The sequence below is a fragment of the Herpailurus yagouaroundi genome, unplaced genomic scaffold, assembly GCF_014898765.1.
Source record: "Herpailurus yagouaroundi ecotype Mexico unplaced genomic scaffold, PumYag 77, whole genome shotgun sequence".
Taxonomy (NCBI): Eukaryota; Metazoa; Chordata; class Mammalia; order Carnivora; family Felidae; genus Herpailurus; species Herpailurus yagouaroundi.
In genome coordinates, this window is record NW_024412388.1 from 53,597,095 (window position 1) to 53,618,534 (window position 21,440).

General features: G+C 40.4%; 1 protein-coding gene across 2 annotated transcripts in view; it reads left to right on the forward strand.

Moving 5' to 3' along the window:
• The window catches only part of CACHD1 (cache domain containing 1), a 215,038-nt gene that overhangs the window by 109,063 nt on the left and 84,535 nt on the right, over window positions 1-21,440 (forward strand). The window contains exon 3 of one of the 2 annotated variants that reach the window (XM_040470494.1): window positions 8,469-8,617. The exons of the other annotated variant lie outside the window; for it this stretch is intronic. Within the exon in view, the coding sequence (XP_040326428.1) occupies window positions 8,469-8,617 (149 nt within the window). The remainder of the gene's footprint in view (window positions 1-8,468; window positions 8,618-21,440) is intronic. 2 annotated transcript variants of the gene reach the window in all.

Here is a 21,440-nt window from a genome sequence, read left to right on the forward strand (position 1 = left end):
GTCCTCATTAGATCCTTAAGTTTAGAAAGAAGATCCTAGAAGGATCCCGAGTTATTTCAGACTGTAATTATGTAACCTGCAGGACACAGTGCTTTTAACACAGTGTCAGGACACTGACAACCCTAGCAAGGTCATAGCCCAGTGTTAACACATCCAGCCTGACTCTTTGTTCAAGATTCTCCAAAGTACCTGAGTCAGTACATCATGTCCCCCAAACAATAACAACTACAATAATGGTTAAGTAACAATAGCAACAGTTAGTATTTGGCTCTTACGGTCGTTACTCTGCTGACTGCTTCACAGACCTGAGCCCTTTTAGTTCTCAAACAATATCATGAAGCACCTGTTATTATTCCCAGTTCAGAGGTAATTAAGTTGAAGCTTAGAGAAATAAGGTGCCTGTTCCCTTTAGCTAGTTAGCGACAGAGCCGGATTTAACTCCAATTTATTTGACTCCAAAGCTTAAGCCCTTTGTGCCATTTTGCTGTTAATCTAAAGGGGGGGAAATGTTCCCTCCTTCCCCTGCTGACCCTGTGCCAGGTTTCCTGTGGAGGATCAAGCCTGCGGATGAGTTAAGTGAATAAAATGGTTAATGTTCAGGTAGCCCTTCTCCCTTCACTTAGAGCTCGATTATTGGAAAATTTAGACCCCACATTATTTCTGTATCACTATCACGTGCATTTGCTGCTGTCGAGACGGAGCTATAACAGTAAAAATCCTTTGTGCTTATCATGGGCTTTCTATGTTCACTGTTTCATTTGAACATCACAGTAAACCCTTGAAAAGGGCGAATAGTGTTCCCATTTTACTCATGAGGAAACTGAGTCTAGGGGGAAGTCAACTCGCCCAAATTCCCAGCAGAAAATTGAAAGAGCTCTTACAACTGTCACTAATAATTACCGGTAGTAATGGCTAATTACTCATAGCTAGCAAGGGCAGAGCGTTTTTTTATATCCTGCATACGGTGTGCAACATGCAGCAGTGAGGATGCTTTCCACTTGAACTTTGGAATGTGGCAGTGTGATGTTCAGAGATGTTAAATATTTGTGCTTGCATATACATAAAATTATTTCTATGTCACATACTCTTAAAGAACCAAATCCTGAAACTGCTGGGAAAAATAATAATTCTTGAGTAATAAGGCTGGAATTGAAAGAAAAGGGGATCAGCTATTAAATTCTTATCACGGCACAAAGGTTTTTGAATGTCAAATGTTAAACTCTTCTACATTCAATAGGAATTTTGCTATGAATCTTCAGTCCCCTAGGGTACCTTTCCTGTCTGTGCCTGTCAGCGTCATTGTTATGCATTTTAAATAAAGCTTTCCCTAACATTCAAAATTCCTTCTGAGTTTTAGGGAAAAGACATAAATAAAGTGTGTACTGTGCCTTTGCATTTTTGTTTTCTTTTACCTTTTTTCGAACTGTGTGCCTACCCCACCCCCAATCTTTAGAAGTTTAAAGCTAAGGTAAAAAAAAAAAAAAAAAAAGACCTTTAAGAATGGGGGGCTCAGGGGAAGTATGCAAATGACAGAAATGTCTATGGGAAAATTAAGGGAAGTGAAATTCAGCAAGAAAGAAATTCATTGATGTTGTGATGAAACGTTGTCACTGGAGATGATGACAAATTAGAATCCGTTCCCATGGGGACCGGCGTGCTACCTACTGATCATTTGACCCATGGCTGAATGTTGGCTAGCCAAAGAATTGACCCAAAAGATGACAAGATGGTTTTAGTTCCGTTGCCTCATCAGCATTCAGGAACCCCTTAGGGATGAAGGGGGAGAGGATAAAGAAGGATAAAAGATGAAAGCTGGGCTGTGGAAAGAAAAATGTTTTTAATTACACTGAGGAGGATTGTGGGTCCACCTGTAGCTTTTTGTTAAGAAGTCCTTTGTTTTCTTCTGTCTCCAGGGATCATGGCAGGCTACAGACCCAGAATCTGTCTGGCCTCTTGGAAGGGTCTGTGTTGGTAGCTGGTCCTCTTTAGTTTAACAGAGACGTTCAGGATTTAATCTCTCTGTGGGCTGTCTTTACTCAAACGGATATTGTTGTGCTCACCGAGCAACCTGGATTTGGTTGGTATGCTGAAAGAGCTTGCTTTTAGAGTGAGAAAGAGAAAACTGCCCCACAGTGGAGCATGAGTTGAAGTTTCCACAGTGAGCCACTATCCCCTTTCCTTGTCAGAAGGGCACAGGGAGGTCATCTCAGGCAGTGGGGTTAAGGGAGGCCGGAGCACGACATGGGAGTCAAGGGGCCCTTAAGTTCTATATGCCTCAGTTTCTTCCGTTGTAAAATGGGAATTAACAACTGCATGGTACTGCCTCATGATGGCAGATAAATTGAATGAAAATCCAGCGTGGAAGATTAGATTGAATTATGAAACTTGCTTCTGAAAGGACAAGAGCAGGGCATCCACTCTGTTCTCTTTCCAGGTTATGAACAAAGTTAAACACCGTGAAGTAATTGGAGCAATTTTTTTTTTTTTTTAAGTAATTGGAAACAATTTAAGACCATTTGATGTATCTGACCTCATAGTGACAGGTAATAACAGGTTTTGTTTTCGGAGAATACATTATTTCAAACTTGGCCCTCTTTTTTTTTTTTTAATTTATTTATTTTTGAGAGACAGAGCGTGAGCAGGGGAGGAGCAGAGAGAGAGGAGACACAGAATCCGAAGCAGGCTCCAGGCTCTGAGCTGTCAGCACAGAGCCCGATGCAGGGCTGAAACTCAGGAACCATCAGATCATGACCTGAGCCGAAGTCGGACGCTTAACCGACTGAGCCACCCAGGTGCCCTGGCCCTCTTTTTTTTTTATACTGGTGGTAGAATTCAATTCTAAACCTCCACAAAGTCTTGACTTCCGTAGGAATTATGTAGAATTCTAGGTAAGTATTTTCAGAAGTCTAATTTTTATTATAAAGTAATGAGACTGTGCATGGCTTTTAGTTAATCTGTCAAGATTTTATGGCATTTGTTAAAATGGATTTGAAAAGAAGTGGGAATGGGGTGCCTGGGTGGCACAGTCGGTTAAGCGTCCGACTTCAGCCAGGTCACGATCTCACGGTCCGTGAGTTCGAGCCCCGCGTCGGGCTCTGGGCTGATGGCTCAGAGCCTGGAGCCTGTTTCTGATTCTGTGTCTCCCTCTCTCTCTGCCCCTCCCCCGTTCATGCTCTGTCTCTCTCTGTCCCAAAAAAATAAATAAACGTTAAAAAAAAAAATTAAAAAAAAAAAAAAAAAGAAGTGGGAAGAGGGGGCTGTTAGTCTGTGGGTATTCCAGAGAGAAACCGTGTTGCACACAGGTTGCACCTTTGGCCCTGAAGTTAGAATAGGACTGTGTTTGGATCCCAGCTCTACTGCTTACTAGCTTTGTAAACTTGAGCAAGTTACTGAACATTCAGCTTCTGCTTCTGGAAAAAATGCAGATGTGTGTGTCTCCCATGGTTCTTTGAAAGACTAAATGGAGACATGCTTGTGAAATGCTGAGAACAGTGCCCCCACATAGTTAGCACTCAACAAACATTGGCAATTATGATTTTTTTTTAACAAGGCAAGATGGGGTTTCACCACGTGAAAGGCAGGAACTTCTGACCAAAGTGGGGGGGGGGCTTGCATTTGAGACCTTTTGTTAAGGGTCATGTGTGTCTAGGCTCTGTGTGCAAGTTGCTGCATCCACTGAGGAAAAATGCAGCTTGAGGGGCGTTTGGGTGGCTCAGTTTGGTTGAGTGTCTGTCCGACTTCGGGTCAGGTCATGATCTTACAGCTCGTGAGTTTGAGCCCTGCATCGGGCTCCGTGCTGGTGGCACAGAGCCTGCTCGGGCTTCTCTCTGCCTGCCTCTCTCTCTCCCTCTCTCCCTTCCTCCCCCCCCCCCCCATAAATATATATATTTAAAATGCAGCCCATGCTAACGAGGAGGCCGAAGGCAGACATTCCCAACTTGCCCCTGCCCTGCTCCTTCTTGCAGTGCCTCCCTCTGTCCCTTTCCTTCTTTCCTTCCCTCACCACACACCCCACTGCAGGGAACTAACTGTTTAGTTCCACAGACAGCCCAGTAGTGGGGGACTCTGCACCCTGGCTCTGTGCCTTGGCTGGTTATGTTAATGAGAGTTTCATTCCTCACATCGGTGTGATTTGTCATATTTTTAAATGTCAAGTCACTACCGAGGCTTCTTTTAAGTTTGGTTTGTGTGGAGCAGATAGTGAATACACACAGGCTTTATAGACAGGATGGTTCTGAGTTTAGGTGACTGGCTTTCACAAAACCACCTCATTGATAGAAAATAATGATCCCTAAATTGTAGGATCCTTATGCATAATATGTGGTAACTGCCACTATGCAGTAGCTCTTAGACTTTTGTGAACAACCCCAAGATCTCTTTGCAACAGATACTACAGTCTTGATCGTTCTGATGGTATAGATGGAACAGTTGGATCTGAATGGCTTTGTATTAGCTCAGCCTCAATATGTTTATCTTGGAACGGAATTCAGCCTATCTTGGGTGTTCAAGTTACGTGTTGCTACATAAAAAAATACCCCAAACTTAGTGGCATAAACAATCTCTTTATGCTTGTGTATTCTGTGGGTCAGGAGCTCGGGCCAGGCATAGCAAGGGTGGCTTATCTCTGTTCCATGATGTGTGGAGCTTCATCAGAGGAGACTGGGGGCTGGAATATTCTGGAGGCTTCTTGACTCCTCTTTGGAACCTGGGCTGAGGTGACTTGAAGGCTTGAGCAACTGGAGCTGCCAGCCAAGCACTTAACTGTGGCCTCTTCATGTGTCTTGGTACAGCAGGGTAGCTTGAGAGCATTCCAAGGGAGACCTGCGGAAGCTGCATGGCCCTTATGACCTAGCCTCAGAAGTTGCATGGTGTCAGTTTCTCTATACTTGACTGGTAGAAGCCATCATAACTCTACCCAGATTCAAGGAGTGGGTGGAGAGAGAGCATGGACCCCCACCTCTTAGTAGAATGTTAAAAAAAAATTGCTGCAAATTTTTGTAAAACTACTAAGATTATGGTTCTATCTTGGAATGTGTTAGGGCTTCTGACTTCTTATAGGGAAGCAAGCTCTGTTGCAACGACTCTGTCACTGTAGAATGAAAGCAGCCATAACCAGGTAAACAAATGACTATTTCAGTAAAACTTTACGAACATCGAAATTTGAATTTCCTGTAGTTATTATTAACTATAACAAAATACCTTTTTTAAAAAAAGACATTTAAAAATAAAAATCATTTTTAGCTCATATAAAAGTAGACAGTGAGACAAATTAAAATATCCTGATTGGGGAGCCTGGGTCGTTCAGTTAGTTAAGCATCCAACTTCGGCTCAGGTCATGATCTCACGGTTCATGAATTTGAACCCCGTGTGGGGCTCTGGGCTGCTAGCTCAAGGCCTGGAACCTACTTCGGATTCTACATCTCTCTCTCTCTCTCTCTCTCTCTCTCTCTCTCTCTCTCTCTCTGCTCCTCTCCTGCTCACTCTCTTTCTCTACCCCAGCCTCTCAAAAATAAGTAAACGTTAAAAAAAATTTTTTTTAAATAAAATATCAGGTTTAATTAGATCTGTCTTTGTTCAAAGATAGAATTCTCCCAATATGTAGAAGAAATACCAGGTATTTCTCAGGTGTGTGTGTGTGTGTGTGTGTGTGTGTGTATGTTTGAAAGAAAGACAAAAATGATCACAAACTGCATTTTAGAAGTGAGTTTGTGAAGATCTTATTTAAAATTTCCTCTTTTTATTTTTTATTTTTGAGAGAATGTGAGCTGGGGAAGGGTGAAGAGAGAGGGAGACAGGGGATCCAAAGCAGGCTCCGAGCTAACAGAGCAGTGAGCCTGATGTGGGGCTTGAACTCATGAACTGTGAGATCATGACCTGAGCTGAAGTCAGATGCTCAACCAACTAAGCCACCCAGGTGCCCCTAGAATTTACATTTTTCCAAGCACACTTTATCTTTATCTTGTTACAGAACATTTGTTGCCACGGACAAGGAAGAGCTATATTCTTGATATTGTAGGTGGAAAATGAATGATATTTATTTCAGAACCTAAAGAGAAAAGATAAAACGTGCTCTTCTTGATGGAGTTCCCAGAAATACATATTGTTGCTATTGTTGTTTTTAAATAAGTTGTCCAAGTTTTTATTTTTTTATTTTTTTAATCTTTTTTTTAAAGACTTTTAATGTTTTTTATTTACTTTTTTTTTTAATTTTTTTTTAACATTTATTTATTTTTGAGACAGAGACAGTGCATGAACGGGGGAGGGTCACAGAGAGAGGGAGACACAGAATCTGAAACAGGCTCCAGGCTCTGAGCAGTCAGCACAGAGCCTGATGCGGGGCTTGAACTCACGGACCGTGAGATCATGACCTGAGCCGAAGTCAGACGCTTAACTGACTGAGCCACCCAGGCGCCCCTGTCCAAGTTTTTAAAGAGGTTGTTGGTCGTTAGACCAAAAGATAAGGTTGGTGACTGGTTGTTGTTTTTTTCTTTAATTTTTATTAATTCATTAAATATTTATTGTCTGCCTGCAATGCCAGGCAGGCGCTAAAGATAATGAGATGAACAAAAAACACAAGTAGTACCCGCTCTTACAGAGCATACAGTCTAGTGTGGGAACCAGACATTAAACAGATGACAGCATTAAAGTGTAGAGTATGTTATGAGGGGTGAATGCAGGGCACTGTGAGAATATACTTGAGGTTTTCAAGCTGGATCTGTTACCCTATCTGTCACCCTCAACTATCCATTGACTGTAAGAGTCCAGGTAAAAGGATTATTCCATTAGAGCACACTGTGGTTTCAAAACCAGCACAGGGGCGCTGGGTGCCTCGGTTGAGCATCGGACTCTTGATTTCAGCTAGGGTCATATCTCATGGTTCGTGAGTTTGAGCCCCTGGTCCAGTCCACTGACAGCACAGGCCTGCTTGGGATTCTCTCTCTCTCCCTTTCTCTTTGCCCCTCCTCTGCTTGTGCACACACTCTCACTCTCTCGAATGAAAAAAATAGCACATTTGCTAATAAGCACATTGTTACTTAGCATCCTGGCCTCCACCTACCACATGTCGGTAGCACTTGGTACCACATTTTAGTAACCAAAATCATCTCTAAGCTTTGCCAAATCCCCTCGGAGGCAGAATCACCAGTGGTCTAAATTAAGATGGGAAGTTAAACTGCATCTATACATTTTGTTTCAAAGACCTCAGCAAAAAAAAACATAATTTTTTAAAATAAATTCTAGCTCAGGGATTAGAATTGCAGGTGGATTTGTCAATTTAGGGGGGCATACAATACCTCCTCTGAAAATGGTGAGACAAAATGGGACAGCCCTTTATCAAATTAAATGTTACACTCATACTCTTGTTACGTGTAGAAATGTTTGTACCTTATAGTTTGTACCATATATAGCAAGGCTGAGAAGGTTATTTGACACTCTGAAAACTCCCAAATATCGATGGGACAAGATCGAATTGAGGAATTGGCTTGAAAATAACAAATGAAGATATCCTGATTTGGCTTCATGTTCTCAGCCTGTAAGCTATTGGATTCTGTGAGTTGATGACCCAAAGGAGATGATTAGTTCTCCTCTAGTGTGCTGATAATGAATAGCTCTACAAAACCAATTAGCTATAATTCTATCAGTCATTTCATTTGGGTAACATTTTGTTGAAGGGGAAGGAAAACAACACTGTTTTCCTTGGAGATCTATAATTAAGCTGTGATATTTGATGGGAACAATGGAAGAAAAAGCAGTATGCTTATCAATTTGCTTTTGTTTTTCCCACATGAAAGTAAATGATGATGAAGTGTTCTGTTCACAGCAGTTAAGAAAGACATTTGTCCATCTTAACGGTGTAACAGACCAAACAGGAGTATATTTCTAACTATATATTTTGTTTCATAGGGATGTCTACATTGTACAACTCCAGGGATTTGCCATTCACATGGAAGACTGTGAATGGTGCCTGCCCCCTGGAGTTTTGTAGCAGAAGATACTGAATGTCCTTTCCCTTTTTCACGTATTTTCCCCTTTGAAAATCTGTGTGAATCCAGAACCATGAATAGTGCATTGTTTTCTTACAGTCACTGTTGTTGCTTTGTAAGACCTAATGCCCACTGTCATGCTGACAATAATATCAATAGACTTTGTTTTCCTTTGTCTAATAAGACATTTTATGCATCAGTATTTTTCTGTTGAATTCAAACACATGAGAAGTTCATACTGTGTCATTAGCTATCACAAGATGGCAGGTATTGTTTTGTTGTCTGAGTATCCTTCTGTGACTTCTGGGCATTTTGCAATTTTTACCTCAGTTTACACAGTGGAATGAGATGTGCCTATGTGTGGTTAGTTTTACCTGAAGTTTAATACATGCAGCTTGTGACACAAATTAACGAGCTTATTAGAAAAAACACAGTTGGTTATTGCGTTAGGCTTTCGATTTATTTTGCTTACCCTTTGTCCCCCAGCTAGCCAAAAAAATCCGAGAGAAGTTCAATCGTTACTTGGATGTGGTCAACCGGAACAAGCAAGTTGTAGAAGCTTCTTATACGGCTCACCTAACCTCTCCTCTAACTGCAATTCAAGACTGCTGTACGATCCCACCTTCCATGATGGAGTAAGACTTTAAAAATATTTTTTTCTTGTTTAAACCAGGAATTGAATTGCTTTCCATTCATATTCAAAATGCCTGTGCTTGTTTATTGCAAAGTGAATCGTATTTCTATCTTAAATAAGCCTTTTGTCTTTAAATAGACGAGTAATTTTTAAAGAAGTGGGGCTCAACATACTGTATCCAAGAAATTCCCAGACCTTCCCTGCTCACCTTTTTGTCATGTTGGAATTCAGTTTCAGAAGAATCAAATATTACTTGAGTACAAAGTTGATGAAGTCTAGAAAATTACATTTTGTCATGTGTCAACTAATGGGTCATGAATAAGCTAGTCTCCTTGCTTCTAGTAATTCGCCTAATCCTTAAGAGAGTACTTTTTGTCTTTCAGAGTAACAAAAATTCCCACTTTTTTCTTTGGTAGTTTTAAAAATAACGTCTACACTAACGGGAAGTGTGGCTTCAGATAATAATGAAACAGAATTCGTGTCCGTGTGGTTAGGGATATTTTTATTTATTGGCCTAGTGATATTTATATTTGGAGGGGTGTGTAGAATCATGTGATGCTGCAAATTGTTTGTAGTGGAAAGAACACTTAACTAAAGGTAAGAGAACTTAATTTTTACTTGGTCTCTAGCCGTGTGACCTTAATTAATTATGTGCCTTTTCTGTCAGTGGATAATAATCTTTATTTTCTAGGGCTATTTCGAATGGCTAAAAGCTGTTAACATACTTTAAAGATTATGAGTATAAATGTTACCATAATTGGTATGTATTATTCCCCTCTTTGTACAGTGAGTGCTCTTGGAGCCGCGCAAGGGATAGATACAGCAGTTTTTGGTGGTTAAATGTTTTGCTTCCATCAGCAGTTTTTTACTTACAGTTTCTTAGTGGGGTATGGAGGTAGCAGGACATCCTTAAGTCATTTTATTCTCCTTCTTTGTGATACTAAGATGAGCCTTTCTCTCTGCAGCCTAAAGAGGCTCCTAGTCGTTTACTCAACTAAATGGAAAAATGTATACAGTGTAGAATGGGACTGTCTGGTTATGAATCTTACCTAATACTCAGATGGTCTTGGGTATTTGATGTCTCAGCCACCCTGTCTTCCTCTCTAGAAAGGGAACAATAATGAATACTTCATACAGTGTTTTGAGTATTCAGTTTGATCAATTGTGAAAAATTCTCTGTAGTTCTGAACAAATATTAGCCCTATTACTTATATGCTTCCATATCACACGAACATTTCTTTTTTTATTAGGTGTAATCAAAGAAGATGTCCTTTTTTGTAGTTGGGACATCAGTAACTTAGTGTTTTTGACAATTTCTCTCTTACCTAAAAGAAAAGGAGGGCTCACTTGGGTTTTGAACCAAAGAAAACATTTTCAGAACAGGGAGAAAAGCTGGTATAGTAAGGGAGAAATCCTTGAAGCTAGAATTACGCTTAAAACTGTGGTTGTCAACCGGGGGTGATTTCCATCCTCCTTTTTTCTCCTCCTTTCCCCTTGAATGTTTGACAATGTCTGGAAACATTTTCAGTTGTCACCCTTGGAAGGTGGGGAACAGTTACTAGCATCTAGTGTGTAGAGGTCAGGGATGCGTCTATACGGCCTGTAATGCAGAGGACAGAGCCTCCAGAACAAAGAATTATCTGGCTATAGGAGGTTTTCATAAATTCCTAAGTGGAACTATTTCTCTGGTTGAAACGAGCTGGAATTGATTGCCCTCTACCTGGAAATCTATCCCCTATGTCTTCTTCCCATTACTGGCCCACCTTGTGAATATCTATTAATGTTTCAAGAAGTAACTCCACAGTTTGCCTCTTTCCATAGCTTTCAAATACCTCCTCCACCCCCCCCTTTTTATTTCTCTTTGCCCCTGGAGGGATTCACTTCTCCCTCATCTCTGTTCCCATAGTAAGTTTGAAATGCCTCTATTACAGTATAGAACTTGATGTTATGGCAGGTTGTTGGTGGTGACTCTGCCTCCCCTGCTGTTCTGGGCAGGGATTACACTTCATCCCTTTTTACCCCGGCACCTGGCAATTGTATTTAATTACTACTTGTCAACATCTGAATTGAGTAAGGGTCTATCCACTCTCCACGTGTTAAAACTCTGGGGGTGAGGGGGCGAATACTGAACATAATTAATAGCACAAAATGTGACACAGAGAGATCCTGTGGTTCCTCAAAGCAGAGAAATGTACCAGGTGGATGGCATCACAAAAAAATTATGTACTTTAGAAGTATGCATGTTATTTGATATCATTTGAGGGAATATCACAAGAAAATAAGACATTTTTTAAAAATTATTTTAATGTTTATTTTTGAGAGAGAGAGAGAGACAGAGCATGAGCAGGGGAGGGTAAGAGGGAGAGGGAGACACAGAATCTGAAGCAGGCTCCAGGCTCTGAGCTGTCAGCACAGAGCCTGACGCAGGACTCAAACCCACAGACCATAATAAGATCATGACCTCAGCCGAAGTCGGATGCTTAACCAACTGACCCACCCAGGTGCCCCAATAAGACATGTTAATAAAGAGAAGCTTGTAAAGAAAGTCATTGTACTGCCAGTTAGAGAATATTGTCAATATCCTAAATTTCTAATAGGGGATTGATTAGTCAAGAGAATTGTATCCCATCCATGAAAGTGAGATGGTGGGCGCCTGGGTGGCTCAGTTGGTTAGGCAACTGACTTTGGCTCAGGTCATGATCTCACAGATGGTGAGTCTGAGCCCCATGTCAGGCTCTGTGCTGACGGCTCAGAGCCTGGAGCCTACTTCAGATTCTGTGTCTCCCCCCTCTCTCTACCCCTCCCCTGCTCTCACTCTGTGTCTGTCTCTCAATAATAAATAAATGTTAAAAAAAAAAAAAAAAAAAAAGAAGTGAGTTGGTAAGACACAGCCACACTGTACAAGAAGAGTATTTGGTGACTTGTGAAAATGGCCATACATACATACACACATTAAAAGTTTGGGGGGGGGGGCACCTCGGTGGCTGAGTTGGTTAAGTGTCTGGCTCTTGATTTAGGCTCAGGTCATGATCTTACAGTTTGTGGGATCAAGCCCTGTGTCGGGCTCTGTGCTGTCAGTGCAGAGCCTGCTTGGGATTCTCTCTCTCCCTCAGTCTCTGCCCCTCCCCCTGCTCACTCATTTAAATTAATTAATTAATTAATTAAAATACACCTAAAAAATAAATAAATGTTTGGGAGGACTCACATCAAAATGTATAGGAATAAAGATAGCAATTTCCATTTTGAATACGCAGAGATAAGAATTGAAGTCTGAGATGCAGACTAGGCAGATATTTGCCAAAATTCAGTGGTCTGCCTTTTGGTGAATATAACAACACATAAAGTGTAGTCTCTGCCCTCCTGGAATTTCTCATCTAGTTCAGTTTACCGTCAGGGACTTCAGTTGTAGTCGTGGCGGGGTACGTGCTGAGTAAGCAGGTTAGGTAGAATGAGAGGCTTTTCCCTCCTTCCGAGGTTGGATTTGTGCGTTGAATGTTGCGTGGGCACTCTGAAGAGCCATGATGCAATCTTACCTCCTCACTAGGGGTAGTTGACAGGACCAACCTCTGTATGGGGTGAATCTTGCAAAACCAGGGCAGTTCTGACAACAAAGCTGGGTAATCAGAAGATTTACAGATGAGTAAAGAGGCATATTAAAGAGATAGCTGATCAAAACTCTTCACAGCCGGGAGTGGCAGAGGATGACTACCCCTGGTAGAATCTTCCTGGCTCTGAATAGAGCTCACTTACCAGGGATCTGTGTAGGAGTTTTTGAAGTAACTCTGAGCTGATGCTTTTCTAGCAATTGGGTGAACACAAACACTTACTAAAATTATGAGACTCAAGGTGCCTGGGTGGCTCAGTCACTTAAGCAGCCAACTTCACCTCAGGCCATGATCTCATGATTCGTGAGTTTGAGCCACATGTCAGGCTCTGTGCTGACAGCTCAGAGCCTAGAGCCCGCTTCAGATTCTGACTTCCTCTCTCTCTGCCTTTCCCCTGCTAGCACTGTGTCTCTGTCTCTCAAAAATAAATAAAAAATAAAGTTATGAAACTTAACTTTTTAATGAAGATTCAAGAATGGGAAAGAGTTACTAGTAAGTTGTTGGGGTGAGCCATGATAGGAATCCTTTGCTGCCTTTGTTTCGGTCCCTCATAAAACACTTCGCTGCACCACTTTGTTTTGGTATCTTATTGAGCACATTTTCAGTGTGTATTTTAATCCCTCCAAAAATGTCTCCATTTTGAATCTCAGGGAGTTCATGTTGGAGTAAAGTGCGGACAGGAAGAACTCCCAGTCTTTAGAAGCCATTTGAGGACATGACTAAACAATTTTTTTTTTTTAGTGGTAGGCAGATTTGGTTTTGAATCCTACCTCTTTCACTCATAAGTTGACTTTGGGGAGTCACTTAATTCTGAGCCTCAATTTCCTCATCAGTGAGCTGACAGTAAGGATAGTCCATACCTCACAGGGTCACTTAGGGAAATGTTTTTAGGTTGTAATTTCCTTATTTTATAAGTATGGGTATTATTCTCTATGTCAGGACATACTCTTTTTTTCCCTTATGGCAATAACAAAAGAGTCTTTTTTAAGATAATATACTTAAAAACTGAATTAACCTAAATGAAAATATTAAGTGAGTGTGACCAAAATCTTGAAGCTGATAGATAATGACTGAAGTTCCTGAAAAATGGATTCAAGGTCATTTCCAAAGTCCTTCCAAATTGTGAGATTTTACAGTTCTATAAAGTAGACTTTTTATGCCCCTGATGTATATCTGGCCACGTGCAAATGTATTAATACTGCTATTATAAGTTTAAGTAATTGACTTGCGATAAAGGACCTCCAGTCTTAGATCTGGATTTTGTCCATTCTTTTTTTTTTTAATTTTTTAAAATATTTGTTTATTTTTGAGAGAGAGGCAGAGTGCAAGCGGGGGAGGGGCAGAGAGAGGGGGAATCACAGAATCTAAAGCAGGCTCCAGGCTCTGAGCAGTCAGCATAGAGCCTGACGTGGGGCTCAAACTCCTAAACTGTGAGATCATGACCTGAGCAGAAGTCGGAGGCTTACCTAACTGAGCCATCAGGCACCCCTGGATCTTGTCCATTCTTAAACATCTGGGCTCTGTAAACATTTTTTGACACCTAGCACTGGCCAGTGGTGCTCAAGGTATTTGCTACTAACATTTTAAAGGCCTGTGCCTATTGACTTTGCTTCTTCTCTAAAAGCATCAAAAATAAGGTAGTCTTAGGACAATATTTTTTATAACTGATTTTAACGAATGGCTAATATTCACTTTTTGTTTCAAGCCTAGAATTTCAGTTTTGCTGACTTATAATCCATTTATTTTTCTCATAAAGGCTTGATAATGCATATTTTAACAAAATGCCCAGTTGTGAAGAGAGAAGGTCTTTAAAGTGTCCTATCATAGATTCTGAAGGTTTATACTATGTTGACAACAGAGAGAATCTACAAAGCAGCAGAAAATTGATTTTTCAGATAATTTTGATACTTTGCTTCTCAGACTACTGAACTCCTCCTACTCAGGAGTTCTACAAGTTAACTATTTTGTACAAGGCCTTGCATAGAGATTAGGTACTTTGTCAAGTGTTTGCTGAAGGAATGATCTGAAGAATTAACCTCCTCTAAAATGGAGAAAAGTTAAATTATGTCTTAATGTAAGACAAACTCATTTTCAGTGGTATCACTTAAAATAATTTTGAGAATGAGTTCAGTTACTCATGTAATTTAGTTAACAGCTCCCCTTGTGTTGTGTTGGGTTGCTGATGAGGGCACAGGAGAGACTGGGCTCTCCCCCAAGGAGTGCACAGACACACAAACACGTAATTATCCTCAGGGACAATATCTGTCTACAGATGTGTTTACCGTAGCCCCACAAGATGTTTTAAAGGTTTTTAAATTTATAATTTTTTAAATCTGTTGCCAACACTTAAATTTGGGGAGATTACACATTTAAAAACTCCAAATTGCTGTCTTCTCTAAAATCAGAAGATCTGGCAATAGTGGGTCCACATTCCCACTGGGCAGCAATCCGTTTGCATGAAGAATGGCTCCCCTTTGAGGACAAGGCCCACAATCTCCCTGACATACTGTTCCCGCTGGTCCCTGTAGGTTACACCCAACCCAGTTCCCTGACTTTGATCACCTGCTTGGCCCACACTAATATGTGAGTTTGTAACTCCTGCTCTAAAACAAACATATAATATTAATTAATTTGACTTAAGAAAATATCCTGTCCATACTCATTCTGTCAAATTTAAAGAATATAGCTCCTTCATGCATAACAGTTAGAATATCTGTCCCTGAAATCTGGTTTGCCACAGAGATGGGGTTCTCTTGAGCACATCTGAACCTGTTATTTACTCAGCAGGACCGACCAACCCTTGGCTTTTATTATACAAACCAATCAATAATTTTATCTTCCATGTCTTTTAATCCATTTCTCTCCTCCCTCTCCCAGTTTCTTTTCTTTTCTTTTCTTTTCTTTTCTTTTCTTTTCTTTTCTTTTCTTTTCTTTTCTTTTCTTTTTAAAAGAAGGGAACAATGGTGAGGGTAAACTAGGAAGTAAATGCTAGCAAGATGAACTTAGATTTTTATTTCTGTGTCTCCAAGTGGGGTTCAGTGCTTTTGACCTCACTGAATTAATGCTTGTGAATTGGTTAATTGTGGTGGGACTTGTTAAGGCCTCTAGGCCAGGTTTGAGATGAGCAAAGCAATACTAGAATGAGGTAGAATAAGCAAGCAATTGTTTCTAAGCCTCTTGGAAGCCAGCCACCTACAGCTAGACTTCAGCTCTATAGAGAATTCTCTCCTACCTATCAGGGCAGACTTAAAACTTCACTGATTCCAAAAAGTGAAGAAACTCTGGGAAATATTGTCAAATTAGATTTCTGCTATTTTTCAAGGAGCTCTTTGAGTTGGAGCATCCACTGGGATTGATATAGTCACTGGGGAAGACAGGGTAAGACTCCTCTCATTTTCTGAGAACCCAAATTTAATGCATCTCTGGCTGCCACCCACTAGAGCAGTAGGATTTCAAGAGTCAGGCCTTACCACAAATCTGTTGGGGATATTGTGCTATAGGTAAAGCAACCAGCATAGGTTCTGATGCAAGAAGTACAAGCTCATGATTGCATTTCTCATGAATAGCCATTGCTGTAAGCCTGTTAGAGTTCTCCAGAGAAACAGAACTGATAGGAGAAGATATGTGAAAGAGAGGCAGAGGGGGCAAGATTTATTTTAAGGAATTGGCTGGCATGATTTTGCAGATACAAGTCTAAAATCTGCAGGGTAGCCCAGCAGTCTGGAGACCCAGGAACAGTTGCAGTTCCAGTCTGCTGGCAGAATTCCTTCTTGCTTGGGAGGTCAGTCTTTTTTAGAACCTTCACCTAATTGGACCCACAGCCCACTGACTTAAATGTTGATCTCATCCGAAAACTCCCTTCACAGAAAAATCCAGAATAATGTTTGACCAAATATCTGAGGACCCTGACCCAGCCAAATTGACACATAAAATTAACTGTCACACACTTTTAGAGAAAGGATAGAAAATTGAATGGCAAAGCCTACTACTGAAGTTAAATTTTTTGTTAACACTCCCATTTAGATTGGAGGATGCCAGATTATTACTCTTCTTCAAACGTTATATTGTGTCCTACTAGACTGCTTCTTTTAAAAAGTTAATAATGCTCATGTTAATAGCTGCCTGGAAAGGAGTGCAGGCAGCTGAGTAAGTCTTTTTTCATGTAAATTGGTTGTATATCTTGTGGTATGATTAGATGTGCAAATTTCTATGTTCCTATGTTAAGTTCAAATATTGTTGACACTATAGGAACCAGAAATAAGCTACTTAGAGAGTTGTTTTTAATTTTGATGGTTAACATGCTGACCCATAATGTCCAGACTCCTAAGCTAGGATCCTTTGGATTCTTTAGGGACTTACTAGTTTCAGGTCAAGGTTTGTGTTTGCCTTTTTTTTTTAATTTTTTTTTTAAACGTTTATTTATTTTTGAGACAGAGAGAGACAGAACATGGACGGCGGAGGGTCAGAGAGAGGGAGACACAGAATCCAAAACAGGCTCCAGGCTCTGAGCTGTCAGCACAGAGCCCAACGCGGGGCTCAAACCCATGGACCATGAGATCATGACCTGAGCCGAAGTTGGCTGCTTAACCAACTGAGCCACCCAGGTGTCCCTGCCTTTTTTTTTTTTAAGCTGAACTCAGATATGAGCCTTTTTAATTTTTAAAAGGAGGCAAGCCTCTTTTTAAATTGTTAATTTTTAAAATAATCTGCCTTGAAACACCTTAAACAGTGAAGACAGTTTTCCTTTAAGTTAAGTTGTGAGCCAGTTATATCACTGTAGTACAGTACTAAGACTGGATGGACTTTTGCTCTTCTTTGCTGTATCATCTTACAAAGTTCACGTAACTTTTTTAGTTTACAGTTTTCCTCAGCTGTAAAAGGAGCAGTTCAGACTATACTCCAGAGGCCTAGCTCTCAAGATTGATTAATTTCCCTCAGCCTTCTTAGAAGGTTTGTTTTTAACTGGAGCCATTTGACATTATAGGCAACTTTTCCTACTGCCCAAATTTGTAAATTCTAGATTTCATGAGAGAATTTGTTTTCATCTTTTTGAGAACTACTTAGGGGAAATAAGGTGGTATTATGTAGCCAGGCTTATAGAGGTTAAATTATTCATTCATTAAATCATTTAAAAAAAAAACATTTATGGAATGATTTATGGAAGAAGCATTTCAGCCTAGTATTGAAGTAAGAAGGGGATTTGAACATATAGGAATATGGAAGAAGAGCTTTCCAGGAAAGAAAGGACCATCTGAAAATGGCCAAGAGCACTGAAGAGTACATAGTGTCTGGAAAGTGATGAAAGGGCCATCTGAGAAGTTGGTTACTATCAGATAATAGAGATTCTCAAAGGCTAGACTGAAGAATTAAACTTTATTCAGGAGACCATAGGCACTGTAAATGAAGTCAAGGACAATTCTTCTTGTGTTTATCTTTACTGTCTGACACAGGGTAGATGCTCAGTAAATAACAGTTGAATGAGAGAATTAGTATTTTTGAGAAAGGGAACGAAATGAAGATCCCCTTTAAGGGGATTTTACCTGTCGACCATGTAGCAAGTAGAAGACCTTGTTTGATTGCATTTATATAGGCACGGAACAAGTGGGGGCATGAATATGGCTATGGGCACCCACTCTCTTGGGTGTTGAAAGAGGGAGGAACTAAAGGCGATCAACTGAAGTTGATTCTAGTAACTGTGAGAGTGGTTGATTCCAGATTCTAAGTTATATTTGTACATCGTATGCTCTCTCATCTTTCTTTTTAGTTACATTTGAGTTCAGGGACCCAGTCAGATTCAACACCTTGCTTGAACAAGTCTCCATTAAATATCTGCTGAAGGAGTTAGTGCCTGGCAGCAAGCCTGATTTCGTCTTTAGTTTTTGAGTACTGGTAGTAATGATGATAACAGAATTATTGAGCTACTTTACCTCTAGACAGGAAATTCAAGTACCTTTATGCCCATTTATAATAGTTGTTTTCATCTGAGTGTTACTTGATTGTTAGAAGCTCTGTTAGAAAACTTAAGTTGATGTTGGCCAGTTAGATTTAATCATTAATATAGTAATAGATATGAATAATTACTATATAAAAATAACTGGTTATATGTAAGGTAAATTTAAAAATGTGAACTTTCCAAATACCCATATATATCATTTTCACCTCATCTGGATCCTGTTCGAGGCAGCTAATGTGCAAGACATTGTACTAGAAACTGTCCGAAAGACAAAGATGAATAAAAACAGTCCATTCTTTCAGGAACTCACAGGCCATTAGAGTAAGCTAAGCAGACTGTGTCAAGTGCCATGAAAAATCTAAAGTCTCCTTTAGAAGAAAAAGAGATTATGAACAGAGGCCTGTGAGCACTCAGTCTCAGTAGAGAGGTGGTAGTTGAGGCCCTGAAGAGTGGAACTCCTACAGATCTAGGAAAGAATGCTGCAGATGAAAAAGAGCGTGAGCATCATAAAGAACCGAGCATGCAGAAGTGGAGGACAGAGCTGGAGTAATGGATAAGAGCTGTGCTGGGCTGGGCTCAAAATCCTTGGCCGACTGGACAAATTTTTTCTCTGTAAACAGTAGATTTTAAAGAAAAGAAAGGCTATTGTCAGTCTGAGACTTGGGCAGGTTAATTAGTTGGCAAAGGAAGGATAAGTTGGGGTGGAGAGGCAAGTTGCTGGTCAAGTTGGGCCATCCTAATCCAGGAGAAAAGTAATGACACTTCAAGATGTCAGCTAGATTTCATTGGAGATTTAGGTGCAGAGAAAGATTTGAAAAGACAGTTTTAAATTTTAAATCGAGCATCTCAGCAGATAGAAATCTATTAATTAGAAAGTGAAAATAAGGGCAAAAGATTTTTTTTTTAATAGGTAGGCTCTATGCCTAATGTGGGGCTTGAACTCCAGACCCTGAGATCAAGTGTAGCATGCTTTACTGACTGAGCCAGCCAGGTGCCCCAGCAAAAGATTTTCAAGAGGAAGATGAATTCAGTTGGAACATGCTGATTTTGATTTTTGAGTTGCACACAGATCATTCTGGGGAGGTGTTTGGTGAGGAGTTGAGATTCTCCTGTAGCATCATTTTATTTTCATCCCACAAATATCCCCCTCCACCCACAACTATGTTATATGCCATGGCAGTTCAGGAGAGAGGGCCAGGTTGAAATGTGTAGTTGTATGTGATTTTTCTTTAATGTTTATTTTTGAAGGAAAGAGACAGCGTGAGTGGGGGAAGGGGAGAGAGCCGGCCCGAGGAGGGGTAGACACAGAATCCGAAGCGGGCTCCAGGCTCTGAGCTGTCGGCACAGAGCCTGACACTGGACTGAAACTCATGAGCTGAAGCTGATGCTTCATGACCTGAGCTGAAGTCAGATGCTTAAGCAACTGAGCCACCCAGGTGCCCCAAATTGTATAGTTTTAATGTCGTGCTGATACATAGTTAAGTTTTATTTAAAATAAGATTTCTAGGCATAGTAGCTGACCACATGTGTGCAACTCCTATTTTTCCCCACTTGTTTTAAGGTAGTACACATGAAAAAAAAATGATGTAAAGTATCTAACCCTGTACACATTTTCTTATAATAAGAATTATTATGTTCTTAAGAAAAATAAAACATTGTGACTTAGCCAGGTGCTTTTCCATTTATGACTCTTGCTGTTTTGTTCTTTCCATGTCACAAGGTCAAATAACATGACAAGCATGGTCCTTAACAAACTGAGTTTAATTTTTGTTGCAGATCTTGTTCTTTCCTCCAAGAAGGTGTGTTTTGTGTTTTTGCCCTTAAAGTGCTATATGACCCATCCTAGCCTTTCAAGTTGTTCTCCCTTATCTCAAACTTTCATCTCCAGTCCTTTTAAAAATGATTACTACCTGCAGGCAGGTGAAATGTTACAGATACTGTCTTTATGAATATTAGCATCAGAAGGACTTCACTTGAGCTCAGAATTCAACAAAGATTTTACAGAATGTTTTACATTTCAGAAGGCCAACTAAGTGACATTATTTAACTTATGTAAGAGTTACATATGCTTATACTTAGTAAAATACTTTCTTGGGTTTTACTCTTATAAGTGTTGTTCTACTGGGGAGCCTGGGTGGCTCAGTAGGTGGGGCTTCCGACTTCACAGGTCATGATCTTCTAGTTCATGGGTTTGAACCCCGTGTCAGTTGGGCTCTATGCTGACAGCTCAGAGCCTGGAGCCTGATTCAGATTCTGTGTCTCTCTCTCTCTCTCTCTCTCTCCGCCCCTCCCCCACTTGCATTCTGTCTCTTTCTCTCTCAAAAATAAACATTAAAAAATGAATGTTATTTTACTTAGGTTATTCAAATGATCTTATCAGCTATCTGCTCCTCCCCACCCCCATTGTGCCCATGAAGAAGCAGGCTCAGAGGTTGTATCCAGGCTCAGGGAGCAGGATTTAGAATCTGGGTTGCCTGATTTCAAATCATTTTTTTTAAATGTTTATTTTTGAGAGAGAGAGAGAGACAGACACACCAAGGATCCAAAGTGGGCTCTGCACTGACAGCAGAGTCTCCAATGCAGGGCTCGAACTCAGGAACCGTGAAATCATGACCTGAACCAAAGTCAGATGCTTAACTGACTGAGCCACCCAGGCGCCCCTGACATCATTTTTTTAAATGACAATATTTTGACCTGTGGTAAAATTGGAATGGCTTAGCTGCCAATTGAAATGCTAAACTATGTTTTCCTTCTTAGAATTTCACTAGAGGCTGTTGTATGACCCTCTGAAGTTTCTAAATTGGCTGAATGTAAATCTCCCATAGTCTGGTTAGTTTGTTTCTCAGTGTTAAAACCGTGTTCTTGCGGTAATTTATGTCCTTTCCATCCATGTGTGTGGTGGTGGTGGCAGGGGGATAGGTACCTGTACATTTAGGACTGTTGATGAACATCCTCCCAGCAGAAAGCATACCTGCATCTGGGTCTGCTGAAAGTCCTGCTTTCTGGAGTTTTCCTTGTGTGACCTTTACTAAAAGAAGGGAGACCTGCCACTCTGCTTAGAATACTGACCTTCACCAGTGGCCTTTTGCAGATTTTAGGGAGAGAGTAGATCCTGTGATTTTCTTTTCTTCCTTCTCTCCTTCCTTTTTAGAAAATCTCGTCTCTAAAAGAAACTAGCTAGTGGACTCTACTAGCTTTAAGAAATCAACCCTGTGATAACAAAGGACTAGAAGTTTTCCTTGGGCTTTTTATATGTTTATTGTGCA